The sequence below is a fragment of the Clupea harengus genome, chromosome 25 (assembly GCF_900700415.2).
Source record: "Clupea harengus chromosome 25, Ch_v2.0.2, whole genome shotgun sequence".
Taxonomy (NCBI): domain Eukaryota; kingdom Metazoa; phylum Chordata; class Actinopteri; order Clupeiformes; family Clupeidae; genus Clupea; species Clupea harengus.
The window spans coordinates 13,861,822-13,878,550 of record NC_045176.1 but is presented as its reverse complement, the minus strand read 5'-3'; the positions used below and the strand labels follow the sequence as shown (position 1 = coordinate 13,878,550).

The 16,729-nt window shown below is 43.2% G+C and overlaps 1 protein-coding gene across 1 annotated transcript in view; it reads right to left on the bottom strand.

Annotated features, from left to right (window-relative positions):
* brinp2 (bone morphogenetic protein/retinoic acid inducible neural-specific 2) overlaps nt 1-16,729 on the bottom strand; it is a 61,132-nt gene that overhangs the window by 17,800 nt on the left and 26,603 nt on the right. Inside the window, exons 3-6 of the mRNA XM_012826003.3 lie at nt 11,707-11,897; nt 10,426-10,607; nt 5,686-5,791; nt 1,980-2,216 (exon numbers count right to left, since the gene is read on the bottom strand). Coding sequence (XP_012681457.2) covers nt 1,980-2,216; nt 5,686-5,791; nt 10,426-10,607; nt 11,707-11,897 — 716 coding nt within the window. The remainder of the gene's footprint in view (nt 1-1,979; nt 2,217-5,685; nt 5,792-10,425; nt 10,608-11,706; nt 11,898-16,729) is intronic.

The following is a 16,729-nucleotide window of genomic DNA, read 5'->3' as shown; positions in this document are numbered from 1 at the left end:
AGGGCATGTCACTTTCACTGCACGGAGATTTGGGATAACGTCTGGGACTGGGACAAAGTCTCACAGTCCACAGCTGGGGTCACAAGATGTATGACCACCAACGGTCACAGCGCCCCCTTTCACCATGGTGTAATTTACCACACACAAGATCATCAAGTACTGAATGGGCTTCAACACTGCGAGCAACATCCACAGCAAATACGACACATTCTGGCATTATGCTTCCATACAACCTTTCAGCTTCTTAGTAAATCCTGGATATTAGAGATAGCCAAAAAAACAAGCATAGAATACATAACACCAGGGATGCGTTACAATCTGTAAGTGTTCGCCTACAGTGGACGTCTAGGAAAGAATACAAATGGATGCTATGAGTGAAATGACAGCTTGGTCTAATTCTGAAATCTAAAATTAGGTCGGACCTCTGAAATGTATCTGTACTGTGCAGATCCCAAGGGTGAATGAAATAAGGTAGCTATAATTTCGATTTTGCTGGCTACAGTAGATCATTAAACCTATTCTATGATTTGTAATACATTCCTATTCTTATTCGTATTCCCAATCCATTCCTGCATATGGTGTGGCTCTTGTCTAATCTAATTACACGACCAGAACCAACCGTGGTATAAATAATTATGATTGCACATACAATTTCTAATCTCCCTTCAGTTTGTGACCGAGTTTAGGTATGGATGTCTCCTCGGCACATTCATGCCTTTGACAGAGCAGTAAGGGGATTGTAGTGTATTTTAGGTAAATAAAAACTGCTCTGCTCAGTGCTGTGCTGTGGTTGGAGGGCTCCTGTGTAGAGCCCACTGCCTCACCTGCTCAGGAGAGATAGGCGCGGTGATGAGAGCAATGGCACAGTTAACAGGATTTGAGCTGCTTTCATTAATGCCCCATCACAGGCCAGGGGAGGCTTTTGAGACAGAGTGAGTGCTTATCTCACTGACTAAATCGCTCTTTGGATGGGGGAATCACCAGGGTGAGGGGAAAACATGATGTGCCAGCAATCTCGATCATTCCCCTCTCTCTCTCTCTCTCTCTCTCTTTCTCTTTCTCTCTCTCTCACTCTCTCTTTATTTCTCTCTGTCAGTCTTTCTCACAAACACACATGCACACACACACATGCACACACACACACGCACACACACACACAGACACACACACACACACACACACACACACACACACACACACACACACACACACACACGCGCGCACACGTGAACACACGCACACACGCACTCACAAACACACACATAAACAAATTGATCTATCCAAGTTCAACTGATCTCTCTATGACTAAAATAGTTCCTTTGGATCTTGCTGGGTCCTCTTACGGTCCAGTGGCTGTACTGTCCATCAAAAGCATAATACAACCAAACCTAAAACTCAGAATACATTTTAAAAATAGCGCATTAAAAATAGCACATTGTCTGCACTTAAGGAGATTATCTTCATCATTTGTTCTACTTGTACTACTATTACTACCTGTGCCTCATCACCTGTGTATTCCTGGGAGAACGTGAAGGTAAACAACAAATAGGTAAATATAACAACAAATATAACTCCAAAGGCTCCCCAGGGACATTTGTTCTTCTTATCCTCGCAAATTGCCCTGGCGTTGCTCTTCACAAAAGGCGGCACACATACCACCACACTATGATGAGTTGCCTATGCTACCTTAAAGCGATCTTTCAGACGCAGTAAGAAGACATCCAAGCGCCCATTCAAAAATAGGAGAATAATGCAATATATAATAAAATAATGCAATATCTAAGAAAGCAGGTAAACAGTGCTGAGAGAGCAGTGATATTGCTGAGAAAGCAAGGTGAAGAGACTGGATTTGACAGTTGCTCAGAGACCACTTCTTCTGGCCTACAAACACCTTTGATTCTTAACAAATCAAAAGACACAACAGAACAAAGACAACACAGCACATCAACAGAAGTTAAAAGTGAAAACGTGTGGCCTACCCGACCCCACGAACTCGTTGTTGGAGTTGGTCCAGGCCTCCTTGCTCTTGCGGAGCCTCTCCTCCATGGCTTTGATGTCGGCAAAGGGGCAGTTGCACTCAGGGAACTTGGGGGAGCAGCGGCACCAGCAGTCGTTGTTGCGGCACAGGAGCTCGCCCTCCGAGTTGCACGCCACGTAGCTGAGGGCCGCCTCCACGAAGCGGTTCCGCAGGAATTCGGGCAGCACATCTTGCAGTCCTGTGAACCGACACAGGGGTGGAGGGGGGTTGTAAGAGGCAAGGAAAGCGCGTCACTTGTTATGTAATAAACCTGTGCAGGGGCACAGATAGGCCCTTCATTAACACATCTGTCCCATGCTTAAAGGTAGTGTTCATCACACTTCCCTTTAGGCTCTCACTTTGTTCTTGTACCCTCTTTTGAGTGCAAAGGAGGTGGAGGTGAAATGGGAAAGAGAGAGAGGTGCTACTGAAGTGCCAAATATGTGACTCTGGCCTCTGTTTCCAGTGTTCAGACCTGTGCTAAACCATCCTATAATAACAGCAGCTAGAGCTATTCATGTATTTTAGGGGATAATATTTTTTTTATACAGAGACCCACATAAACACACATACACATGTACACACAGACACACACACTATAAGGCATAACTTATAAGCGAGGCATTAAATTAGTGCATTAGACTGTTCAAACACATCTCATGCACGTTGACCTATGGAATAAAATGAAGGCTGGTAAACAAAAGACCAGTTTCATGGATTTGAGCGTAATTAGTCTGATTAGAATATTTCCATCAGCCACCTTAATTTATTCTGCACAAATAACGGTGTACAAGATAAATATTTCACTTCCACATACACAAGATAACAAAGAACCAGGGAATCCTCTACAACTCAATTATCCCCCTGAGTGCTTTAGCCATAAGAGTGGGAGCCAGACCAAATGGAAACCAAAATAGGTCACAGCAGAGAGATGGCCACGTCCGCTCCGAGAGTTATATATGGGGCAGTGGACTGCCGTACGAGTGGTGTAATTGGGTAATGGAATGTGTAACGACCAACAATCTCACAGGCGAGGTTGTTTGTCCATAAAATATTGTCATGGAATGACACTGATCTGGCTGTGCTGAGTCAGAGCTGCAGCTGTGGCACGCGCTCACTCGCCTGGACATCTGGGTGACACTGGAGGGGTGGGTGGGGTTTGAGGGGTGGGGTGGGGTGGGTGGGTGTTAATGCTTACACAGTGATCTGCTAAGACGGTGGAAGTCAAATCAGCGATGCTTGTGCGTGGTATTGGTTTGAATAGAACTGCCACTGGGAAATGAAAAGTGATCCATTGAGGCTTTAGAATGGCCAAATATTCATAAATTATACCTTCCTCAATCCTTTCAAGCTGTTTTTGCCATTTCATTTTTCCTTGAGGATTTTTGTATCAGATTTCATTTAGTGGTATTGGACACCTTATAATTATTGTATCTCCAAAGCTGCTACCCTCAATTCAGGCGGATTTGACACAGCTCAAGAGGGAATAAATCTCCTGGCCTTATTTTCAGTAATGCAAGCCTTTTATATTTCCTCTCTCCCCGTTATGAATATTTATGATGTGTTCCTTAGTATTTATACTTTGAATCATTGAAAACAAGAGACATAATTAGACCCAGTCTTTCCTCTGCAAGCCGTGGCTTCTGTCAGAGACGGTGCCAAAAGTGAGGGGAGTCGTACAAAAGAGACTGACTTGGATGGCTTTCATTCCGGAGACAGCTAAATAACAGTCCTTATAGCCTGGGCTCCGCCATCTCTGCCTCTGCAGGGACAGAATGAGAACTACTTGTGCTTTTCTTCCAGCTTATTCTCGCCTTCAATGGTATCCAAATACCGCAAGCGAATGGCACAGTTTTTAATTCTCCCTCTATGTGTGTGTGTGTGTGTGTGTGTGTGTGTGTGTGTGTGTGTTAATAGCTAGAATGTGCCCTCGGAGAGAGACGCGAGTGTGTTTGTCACAGAGAGCCCTCTGAAAATCGGTAAATAAACAGACACTGCGGAGGAGCCAAAGTAGCACACATGCTCCCTCTTTTTCTACCTCTGCTTCCGCACAAACACACACACACACACACACACACACACACACACACACACACACACACACACACACACACACACACACACACACACACACACAGGCACAAGCATGCACATAAAACTTAGTAAAAACATAGTCATCCAGTGAACTCATTAAAGTAGTCACAGTAGTCTCAGAATCTCAGGCGATGGGGTGCTTCCTTCAGGATGTTGCCAGTATTAAGTGGGCTGACGATTTAAATGTCAGACCTGAAAAAACTGCTGGAAAGTGGCACCACAGAATCGTATAATTAACAGGACCTTGGACAGAAGGACTAAAGCCTTCGGGCTCATTTTGCTTCCCCTTTCTTTGTGTGTGTTCGACACGCCACTGGCGTGTCAAGACATTGCTGTCATGGTTGTTTTAATTGAACATAATGGAGGGTGCTCAATGCAGAATGAGTGGATGTGGCATTAAGTTGCTGGAGAAACAAAATTAGATAATCTGATGACTCACTCAGTCAAGATTGTCGAGGAGTATGGGTTTAATGAAGCTTAGGAGAGGCGTGGTAATGACTTGTGGGCTCTACACTGAGGCTTCATTTTGATTATTCTCAGGGTGCACAACAAATACGTAAACATTGGCTGAAGTCTGCTAAAAGCAAACATGTCAACGCTTCATTCTTAGCACCGTGGTCTTGGAGAAATTACAGTACAATGTCATGTACAACTAAATGTTATCTGAAGGGTATTTCTGTACTCAGCCACAACAACAACAATATTTCAAGTATTTCACAAAAACCTGGGACTTCAGGTTGTACCCATTGCCAGCACTGTGAGAAAACATGGTTGCATGTAAGTGTCAAGAAAATGGACAAATTATTTTATTTTGTCATGATTTAAATGTTTCTTGATTGGTTACTGTGAAAATGTATGAATGCGTACAGCCACTCAATATATTCCTACAGATCGTTTTGCTCAAATAGGACTTTTACTGTTTTCCTTTTTACTTGCTTTAGTATTAGAGATGTATCTGGTGGGATGAAGAGACAATAGTATTAAAGCACGTTTAACAGCACTGATCTGGACTTATCTAAATCGTGCCAGAGAACCTGTGAACTGTGACTGACACTGGGGCAGGTGAGCAGAACAAAGCGTCTGTGAATAACACCCATGAAGCTCTCCTCATCAGAATGAAGACGTTGTGTCAGTGTCACTGAGAGACGTTCCTTTTAAGTGTAAAGTGTTTGTCTTCGTCTCTCTCAGCCCTGCCTTTGTCCTGGCGTGAGGAAAAAAAAGAAGCTAACACAGGCTTTCAGTTCTTTCTGATATGTGGCATGTGGTCTATTCGCCTATAAAGCCATAATGTATCCCAGGTCCTGCTTTATGGCTTTGCTAAAGGTGCCCATGATTCATTAAAAGTGGATGAACAGGGTTATGTCTCACTCATAAAGACCTCAGAAAAGGTAGTAGAGAACCACATAGAGATGTCTTGCTTTTAAAGGGTTTGGATGGGTACAGTGAGAGATCTGCAGTGAATGAGCGAGTTCAGCGGGTGGTGAGGAGACAAACAGCACTGGGGCAAAAAGTACATTCGAAAATGGGGGGACATTAATGGGGTGGGGGTTGGGGGGTTGGGGGGCTGTGCTTGCCTTTCAGATGGATCTTATTTTCAGGGCTGTGCACCAAGACAGAGCTCACGGAATCCAGGCTGTCGTAGTTGCTGCATCCGAGGGGCCCCGTTCTGGTCTCGGTTACCTAGGAAACAAGAAGATATTTTAATGTCTTACTAGTGGCGAAATCATGCACCTGTTTGTTCCCCCTCACCAGTGGTAGATGCTGGTAGAGTGTGTGTTGATTTCTAAATGAAACGGAAAAAAAACACCTCCACAGCAATCAGCTTGAGCAAATACATAAATGTCACTGCTCACACACACTCATCTCAAGACATCAGATCTATCGGGCCGTATCCATCATGCAGTAATCCATTGGCAAAATACAACAATATTGGGCAAGAATTGAACATTTCAGGCTTCAGGAGCTTAGCCACGCTATGCCACAGACGGTCTGGAAAACAAATGCAAATGCCACAGAGAAGCCTCCTTCCCCCTCCTATACGACAGTTCAAAGTGACATTATGAAAGTAAATATCATTTTGTCTTGAAATATATTTGACATAGAATAATAATGTCTTGATATTTGAATGCCATAGAATGTATACAGCCACACTTGATATGTACAGTGGAATGGAAAATACCATGTGTATTTTTTGATTTAATATTACTACTAACAGAAAACCTAATTCATGTTGTTACTCACTTGATTTGAAATGTACAAACAAATGGAGAAAAAAAGATATGGGAGTGATACATTTCATTCCCTTTAATGTAACACTTATCCTCTAAGACAAATCTAACATATATTAATTTCATTCCATTGAGTGTAACACTAAACCTCTAAGACAAATCAAACATATATTCATTTCATTCCCTTTAATGTAACACTAACCCTCTAAGACAAATAAAACAAGGTTTAGGTTTTAAGAGGTTTAAGCATCGCTTATCCTAAGGCTCCAAAAGCTCGTTTTACTGCCATTTCTATACCACAACATTTTTCTGAGAAACGGAGACTGCATATTTGTTTTTTTTATTTGAATGTGTCAGCAAGGCCGGAGAGCCTGAAGGTATACACCCAGACCGTGCCGCTTCTTTTTCCCCTCTCACGGGTGATTAGCTCGGCTGGCAGGGAATTGAGTTGCAGGTGGAATGCATATCAAGGAGGCTCATTTATCAGCCGCATGCCGCTTGGCTCAACCAGATGCACTTCTGGGCTAAAGACTCACAAGCATCACCTCAGGACCCCCCCCCCACCCCAACCCACATCCCCTTCATTCGCTTATTTTCCACTGTTTTCGCCGGTGCGTGGAAAGACAGGGGAGGATGGCCACAGACGCCTCATTTCTCCTGACACCTGACGTCAATCAGGCCATCAGTCAGCGGCGACGGTGGTAATCTCTTCCCTGTTCGGCTTTAGTGAAGGCTGCAAGACAGGCAGGGTGAAGGATTCCTTGGCCCCTCTTTGCTAACCGCTAACAGCTACTTGATGTCTGATCTCTGCTCTGATATTAGTGTCAATTCAGGTCACAGTATGACAGGAATCGCTGGAATAAAGAAGTACAAATGATGCAGACTAGTAACACCCGAGTATGTGCTCGACTAATTATTAGTATCTATGCTAATTTCTTCATTACCACTGTGCTATTTCATGTTGCAAGACTGAGGTACTGGCCATCTAATAAATATTATTTGCCCTTGTCACGCTCGCGGTTACTGGTAATAACGTGTCATTATGACAAAGTAATATAATAACGTAGCATGTCTTTAACCAGGATCATTCAACCCATTAAACAAGACACAAGTGAGGCTACGTCTTGAGTGACCGTAGATAAACGCAGGGCAGGGGATGGAGTAGATTTATACTCACCTATGATCTATTTCAACACCTTTTTTTCGAGGGAAAAGATCATGCATACATTACTATTTCATTTCTGCGAGACTGTGCCATAAAATTATTTCCTTTTCTGATAACTATCATCGACACATTTATCAGATGTACTGCAACCACCTTGTAATTGCTCACACTGTCAAAATTTGAGATAAAACTGACATGCCAGATGACATCTCTGTTCATGTGAACACTGGATATGATCACAAATGTTCACTGTGTGACTGAAACAAATGTACGTGACAACTGGCATAAAGACTTATTCTGCTGTATATAATATTCACCTGACAGCACTGTGGTGAGAAACATTCACAAGACTGGCAAACATTGCTCAGGTTCTGCTTTTGACGTTCTCTTAGCATCCACTGCATGTCAACAAAAGCAGTTCCTTGGCAAGCTCTTCTATTTCCCTTTGAAAAGAGAGCCATTGACTGTTCAAAACAGCATTATTGATGGGCCTTTTATAAAGCACCATCACTCTGGCAGTTAATTCATGAGCAGCACTCGCACTGGCACACGTAGACGAACGAGGCAGAGTCCACCACTGGAGGCCTCAGAGGCTTCAGTACCGACCCATTAGCACCTGCCAGGTGGGGCCACTTCACTTCACAGTCGCTGCAACCCTAACCCTAACCCTAACTGCCACCCAACCCAACCCAACCACTCACGCATAATGAATCCCCACAGCCAAGTTTCAGCCACAACAAAACATGTTGAAATTTGGCAGTGAAAAACAAAGCCTTGGGGGGGGGGGGGGGGGGGGGGGGTTGTTGAAAAGTATGACAGCGGCACTTTTAAAAGAATTCACCACACTGTTTATCCACACAATCATTTTCAGTTTCCCTCAGTTTTGACAGACCTTTGAAAATATCTCCTTTTAAAAGGCAGACTTATGTGTGTGCGCCGAGTGGAGGGAAGATGGGGTAAGTGGAGCCGGATGATATGCATGGTGGGCTCTCCTCCCTGAAGGCAGAATGATGATCTCCTAGTAGAGCTACTACTTCATGCTCTTGTTTCAGACAAGCAAACTTTTGGACCTTTTCCTCAACTTGTAATATTAAGCGGGCCCCTACAGACTTCCACTAGAAAAATGCCGTTCATGCCACTGGCTTGGGGTGGTTAGAGACACACAAAGAAATTCCAACAAAGAATCAATACAAACCACCAAAAAAATGCCTGTAGCAATAACTACTGCATGAATGCATAATGCAGTGTTTCCATTGAACTGACAAGAAAAATAAGCACATTTTCAGGACAATCGAATGCCATGGTCTGCCATCAAAATCAGGGACATATAGCAATCCAGACCAATCCACTCACCACTTACAGCAGAGCAGCACTTATGTTGATAATGTGTCTTTGTAAGAACACTTACAGACCTTGAATTCATGTCATAATGTGGTGGTTGAGAGCCAAGGGAATGAATACTGTTGCGCTGAAATGCTTAAAACCCCATTCAGCTCCCCCTAAAGTTACGAAGATTAGCTCATTTTACACCACTGTCGTAAATACAAATCACACTTAAAGACTCCCTAATTGACCGTGTACACATGTATTTGTTGACAAGCTGAAGGATATGGAACTGGCAAAGACAACGGCTAAAGCCAAAGAAGCATGTAGACTGACAAGATTTTACACAAATATGACTCGTATTGTGACATCGGAGATGAACGCTAACATAACCAAATAATAACAACAACAAAAAAGACACATTTTATTTTTGCTGAAATACTGCTCTGACTTGCTCGGTGACTTGTCCTGTCTCTTGCTCAGTTACGCTGGATTCACACGGTATTCGTTGGATGCTTCAATGGAGACACTTCGCTTGGAATTGTGGTTTCGTTGCATCTCTTGCTTGCATTGAAAATTGAGAAAAGTTCAACTTTTAAAGAGGTAGCGCATGCGTCACCCAATCAAATCACGTTTATGCTAATATTCACAGAGAGCGAGACTGAAAAAAAAGTTGGCGGGCCAAACTCCATAGATGGTCGTATTTGTACATAAAAGTAGTTTGTTTGATTACATTTTTTCTACACTGTACAATGTAAAAACCCTGTTATTGTAACTGAAGGTCATTTGCAAGGCGTCTGAGCTAGCTATCTAATCTTAGCAAGGTAACTACCCACAAGGTAAACAGCTCGCTAGTGACGTGATTGCTTGTTGACCGGTCAATCTCACTATAAACGTATTGGTTATCAACACAACCCCATGTGCCAGACACGCCTACCGTCAATGCAATGCATACGTGTGAATCCAATGTTACTCGATCTTTTTCTCTTTCTATCCTCCGACAACGTCTTTCTCTATTTCTTTGTCCATACAGAGAATACTGTGCTAACTTCCTCTTATAGCTAGCGCATGAGTCTAGTTGTTGTTGCATGAGGTGATGCCTCGCATTGCATAGTTCTTGCGAGAGGTCTCACGCCCTGTACCCCAAAGTTACATATTGCAATACCAGGCACACCAGGCATGCTGTGGCAGTGGCACAGACACCATTCTCCGTATTACAAGTCAGTGTACCACTAAAATGATTTTAAGGTCAAATTGTTGCATAATGTTACTTTAATTGTGTGCTTTTGCATAATAAATGTGGAACAGTGTTGCATACAATGTGCAAAATCCCTTGAAAAACACTGGGACTATTTGCTATTGTTTCCACATACACACTCAAACACAAGTCTACGAAACCTCAAGATCACAGTAAAATCTAAAGAGTTAAACTATTCAATATTTAAGACCCTAGCAGGACAGTAGAGTTAATAACCTCAGTCGTCTTATGTCACATTGTGTCTGAGGCAGTGTGGAGGCTTTTGAGCGAATGTTTCTTCCAAACCACACTACTGAGTTACTCAGCTTGTGTGAGGTTTATAATATCGTCCCCTCGTTACCTTGATAGCAGAGGTGGCGATCTGCAGGTGGTGGAGCCTCCTCAGGGTGCTCTCCCTGTCAGTGAAGTAGGAGGCTGCCAACTGGTGCAGGACTTCCAGGGAGACCACCGAGCTGTTGCCATTCCCCTCGGATTTTCTGCTGAGCTTTTGCTTATCCAGGAAAATTGTGAGCGATTCCTCCCCTTTGAAAAGAGACAGGATGCAACTTGGCTGTGTCAGGCTTCTTTAACTTGACTCTGATCCTCAGTTCACATCCATTCAGTCTCTTACTTTGATACAAAATATACAAGAGAGAACTACATGCACATATACATTCACATTTCTGTAAATAAACAATTCAATATAAATATGAGCATACACGTATGTCACTTCAATACTTATATGAGCCGTGGTCGTGCTCAATAATAATTACTCCAAGGCTGAACTGAACCCATGACCTGGCCACTTCTAATGCCATGCTTGACAAGAGAAGCTCCGTGCCCCTGCAATGTCTTATAGAGGAACTAGGAATGTCCTCTGCACAGTGCTTTAACGATCAATGTGTTGTGACCTTTCCCGGGAGAGAAGGCTGTTTGCTCTGTGTTCACTGTGAGAACGGCATGGCCCAATCCTCTTGACAGAACTGGCAGACACGGAGAGACACTGATCCTCCTGTTGGCTAAACGGTGTCTTCTGCGTCTCACAGGCATGGATGAGCATTGTTATTCGGCCCCATCTGATTAGTATGCAGTCATTATCCTCATCCTTATCCCCCCCCCCCCCCCGACCCTCTCTGTGTTTGAATCGTTAATTACCATCTCTCACTATAGCTTTGCGACTACATTCATCTCTCTTGTCACTTAGACTCTGCAACCTCAGTGCATATATTCACCAATTAGTGACATCATAATTAGCATGTATATCTCGGTGCCAAAGCACTGAGTTAGTGTCTTTGTGAATGTTTAGACAATGAAAGTGGGACAGTTTGTCCAATTGATTATTGAAATGAGACACAGAAGGGGGCAAGAGACAGAGAAAGATTGAGAAACAGAGAGATGAAAATGATACACATTGGTTGCCACATAGCACTACATTGGTAGTCCATTACCATTACATATCAATAAGAGAGCTGAAATGGTATTCTTTACATTTATGCCTATAGCCAGGGTATGGCCAGGCTGGGCCCCACGTGTGATTGCTATTTCTGCCTTAAACTACATTTAAAACAAAATCAACATGTCATATTTTAATCACTCTCTTCTAATACTTTATGTACACAGAGTTGAAGCCAGTGGAACTCACCGCCAAGAGTAGCAGACACTAAAAAGTGGGTTCCATATTTCTTGATCAGATTCTCGTTGATCTGCTGCAGACTCGGCCTTCGTCCCAGCAGCCTGAGGTTGCGCAGGAACTCGGGTGCCAAGGGCAGCGGGGCCTTGAAGAAGTCTCTCTTCTCCGTGGCCAAGCTGTTCACTTTCCAGTGACTGAACTCCCTGCAAGAGAGGCGAGAGAAGTCCAAACTCATCAGGATGCTGGCCGTGTAGGGAGCTTTAGATTCAGAGCATTGGACGGTGCTGGGTGGTTTGATGAGTGTGTGCTCAAGAGTGAGCATGTGTACCGTATCTGTGTGTCTGTGTGTCTCTGTGTGTGTGTGCGTGTGTGTCTGTGTATGTGTATGTGTATGAGTCTTGTGTACAAGTCTGGAAATGCACACATCAGCACAAAAAGTAGTTCAACATGTATTAATATGCATTAGAATATTCTTTTGAATATTGATACAGACACTCCTGTGAAATACGCTTGGAATAATCACTGATGACAGGTAAGTTATCCAGTTCCGATTTCATAAATTAGTATCCCTTTTGCACCAGTTTCAACAGTGCTTATACTCAACATGATTTAAAAAAAAAAATACTAAACATTGTTTACCTTGTCTAATGATATCTGCTATTGGTATTTGTATCTGAAATGTTGATGGAAGACCCACCGAGAGCACCTCCACTGATTTGTTTGCACACATTTATTTACCATAATTATAGCAGGAAATCAAACGACTCATGAAACTGGGACACCACAATCTCATCTCTCTCTTAGAGATATGGACGGTTAAATCCTGAGTGTTAAAACAGTGCCATCTTGATGTGGCAAGTGAGAATATATGCCAGTCAAACTGAAGTTTGCTCTAGGGCTTCATAACAGCTGTGCGCAAGATTTTGATGATTGAAGATTTTTAAATGATTGACAAAAACAAGCTCTGTAAGAACATACTTTGAACTGAAGAACATACTTTAAACTTTTGCCCTTCACACACTTAAGTGTGTGTGTGTGTGTGTGTGAGTCTTGCTAAATGTAAGCCAATTAGGGCACACACGCTACACCATGTGGGCATTTCATGAGGGCATTCTGAGTAAACACGGATGTGCTTTCTCTTAATGTCTGTATGTAAAGGATTGTCTTCTGGGCCTCTACAACCTTCTGTGCTGTTCTCTAAGAGTTAATTAGCGAAAGCCCTGGCTGTCCATGCATTTGCTAATGATGATAGATGGACTTAATTAAAGGCCTTTAAACACAAGCTGATCACACCTGCAGCTCTGTGGGGTTGTGGGGCCTTTTCATCCAAACCTCCACCGGTCTGCCATATCATCACGTGGATAAGACACCGTAGCCTCCTCTTCCCCACACCTGGCTAACATGGGTGCCTCAGCAGTTTCATGGCTCACTGACTCACAGTCAGAGCTGAACTATCGTTAATTTACCCAACATGTCACATAATGTGGGGAAGTACTGTCACGCAGGGCTAGCAGGCCAGTTTTGCTATGGTACTTTTTGGCCCACACCAGTCAATTTCACACATCATGATACATTTATTTCTTGAATTGTGAAATAGTGGAGCTTCTGGATGTAACATGAGCAGCAGCTGCCCTGAAACACTGTTTGCTCTTCACGGCACAATAGAGTGGAGGAAACAGGATGTAACGGCACATTCTGAGTCACCCCATGGAACCCAGCTAGCCCTAACTGGCTTCCACTCTAGCCAAACCTAGCTCAATGCATGATTTACCCAGCACATCAGTGAGATATGGATGGCACATTCCGAACAGTAATAGAAGCAGCTTTAGAAGAAAAGATCTTTCCCTGTTTTCCGGTGCCATAAATAACGCTTGTCACAGGCAGGAATGTCACAAACTGTATTAATGTGGCTCTGTAAATGTCGAAGGTGCTAAGTCATTATTAATACAGCACTATCCCACACATACGAAGACTCATTTCATGCAGTTTGGTTCATAGGGGAGAAAAAGGGGTAAAAAGAAAGGCAATTAGTGGCGATCCCTTTCCCCAGTGGTGCTTTTGCTGGCGGTGCATTCCACCAGACTGTTTGTGCTCAGCAGAATATGTGTGCCTCACGACATTTTCCTCTGCCTAATTTGAGACACTTAAACATTTCCTCTCAAGGTGGGAGAAGGAGGGAGGTAGACTGCATCCATGAATCTTTAAAAAAATGTCAAGCAACGCGGAATGTGAGGCATTTTTAAAAGCATCTCATCCCCCCTTGTAATTGGAACATTTCCTCCAAATGGGATAATGTATTGTGGTGTGCACCGATGGCTCTGGGTGTTTTTTTTTTCTTTCAGAGTTGAATAGCTAAGACCCTTATCCTTCTCTGGAATTAGAGCGAATCTTGTTAATTGCACACAGAGAGTCACAGTGCTGAATGCTATAATTAGATTTCCACTTTTGGCATCTTGGGGCCTACGACCAGTGCGGAAATCAGAAGTGCATATATATTTGACGTAGTAGTGTTCCAAAACAAATCAAATAAACAGCTGAACAAGAAAAAATTCACATTGGGGAGATGCATAAATCCTAAATGCAATGTATTAATAATAATCAGCTGCTCTGATCAAGTCTTAATATGGGAACCATACATACGTGAAAAGTAACATGAAAACATACCAATGCACTAGTCGTTCATGCATCAGTTATCTAACATATCTGAATCTGATCTCAAACAAAGAAATACCACCAGCCCAACAGACACCTGAGGTTAAATCCGAAAGGTCCAAACCATAGTCTCTCTATTTATTTATGTTGGCTTTCATTTTGTTGGTATCTGTAACCCATCTTGAACATCAATTAAGGTTTAAATCCCAATAGAAAACTTTCTACAATAAAATCACAATTTATGAAAATGAGAAATAAATAGAGATGTGTTTACACAGTCAATTTAAGGGAGGCTTTGGTGCATACTTTCATGTATAAGATTTAATCTTACAGACTGAAAGCTTAGACTGACCTTTTTTCAAAATAAGCTTACATACCTTAACTACCTCTATTGTACTTTATTTAGTGATATTATATTTTTCAAGAGAGATTAGATCATAAACCAGCTGAGCTAAGTAAATAAGAAATGACAAAATCATGTTTTCAGCAAAATAAAGTTGAGCCACACAACATGGAAAAAAGAACCAGTCAGCAAAACCCAGGCCCAACTTTCAAAGGCAGACATCAATACAGGATATGAAATTTGATTCCCGTCAGTGAAAGCTCAAGTGAGGTATTCAGAGACATTTTATAGTGGGTGATTGAAGTGCTAAATTACATCAAGTCAACCAAACACAAAAGCTCTGCACTTCGAGGCCCTCGCCAAATGCCCTCCTCCTCCAACGACACCCCCCTCGCAAATCAGATTTCGAGACCTGGACCCCGATGTTGCCAGATATTTTCTCTGCAAATGTGGCTCAGCATCTCCTATCTAACACAAAAACCCCATTTATCACAGCACTCTCATCTTCTCAGAGCCCTTCTATTTCTAAACATCCATTTACATTTGCAGGCAGTCCATCACAGATGGCGATGTCTCCATACATGACTGTTTTGCTGACTTATTTTCTTGCCCACGCTACTGATTGCCTGTGGTACACAGCCGTTACTAGGCTACAGGACCCTGGAGGATGGGGGCGTAATCCGCTGGGTCCCAGTTGGTCGTCATCGTCTCCATCTTGCCCGATACCAAGGGCACACTGAGCCCCAAGTAATGCCACACTGGGGAGGCCATCCGTCTTCCCAAAGCCTCTCCAGAGAGATGTTGCGTCATAAGTATTTTCCTCTCAGCCGACTGTAAACATCCCTTTCCTCTCTGGCGGCCAGGCTTTTAAAGTGTTGCAGCACGTGAATTATTAATAAAGGGTGCTTAGGTTTTAATTTTTTGGGGGACATTTTGTCTCTAGCTTTTCTTGTGTTCCACTCAAACTAAAAAACAAAAACTTAATTAATCTTCAAAAGGGCCATGCATGTTTCACAGGACAACGTCAAAAGAGCAAACAGACTTACAAGCAAACAGACCCAAAAACCACAACTGTCGCACAGTCGCAGTGTCCTCATTATTTCTCAACAACAATCTCATAACAAACAAACATGTTGGCATTCAGTCATTTCATGCACCTTCCAGATGGATTAGGCTGGAGTGACTAAGCCTTATTTCAGTTTACCAATCAAACTGTTTGCTTGTCACTTTGGCTGGGCAAAGAAACCAGATTGTCAAAACATTACGCCTCCATAAAAAAAGACAAAAATCCCCCACCACCAGTCTTAGTAAGGACCATTGAATGTAATCTGGCAGCAATACGTGTGCTCCAGTGTAACCCCCCCCCCCCCCCCCCAGGGAGGATCTGTGACCAGGGAAGCGGTGAAAACACATCCTCCCTCAGAATGCGCTCAGCTGGTGTCCCTCCACCCCATGACGTGGAGACTTGGACACCCCACCAGGCCCAGAGCACAGAAACAGCTTCCTTGCAGAAAATCCATTTGGTAAAAAAAGATCAGTTAACATATCAAAAGGTCTTTTTCTGCAGAAAACACTGTTGGCAGGACGGAGGGTGCCCTTATTTCATTTAGTCTGAGATCAGTGAAGCTGAAGGAATATATCATCACTGCAAAACAATGTCTGCAGGTACATCGACACGGACACCTTCTCACACCTGCTTTTTTAACGTCTTTTATATCTTCACACACACACACACACACACACACACACACACACACACACACACACACACACACACACACACACACACACACACACCCAAACACACACACACACACACACACACACACACACATACACACACACACAGACACACACGCACAAACTGATACGCACCCACCCACACATACCCCCACATACGCGTCCAGATATACTCACACACAGACACACATAAGCACCACCCTAGAAGGCAACCTTTGAAACAGCGCTGGAGGTGCATTCACTCTCCCCTACAGTCCATCACAGTGCTGCAGGCCTTTTGTTCTGTCCAGCTGCTCTGGT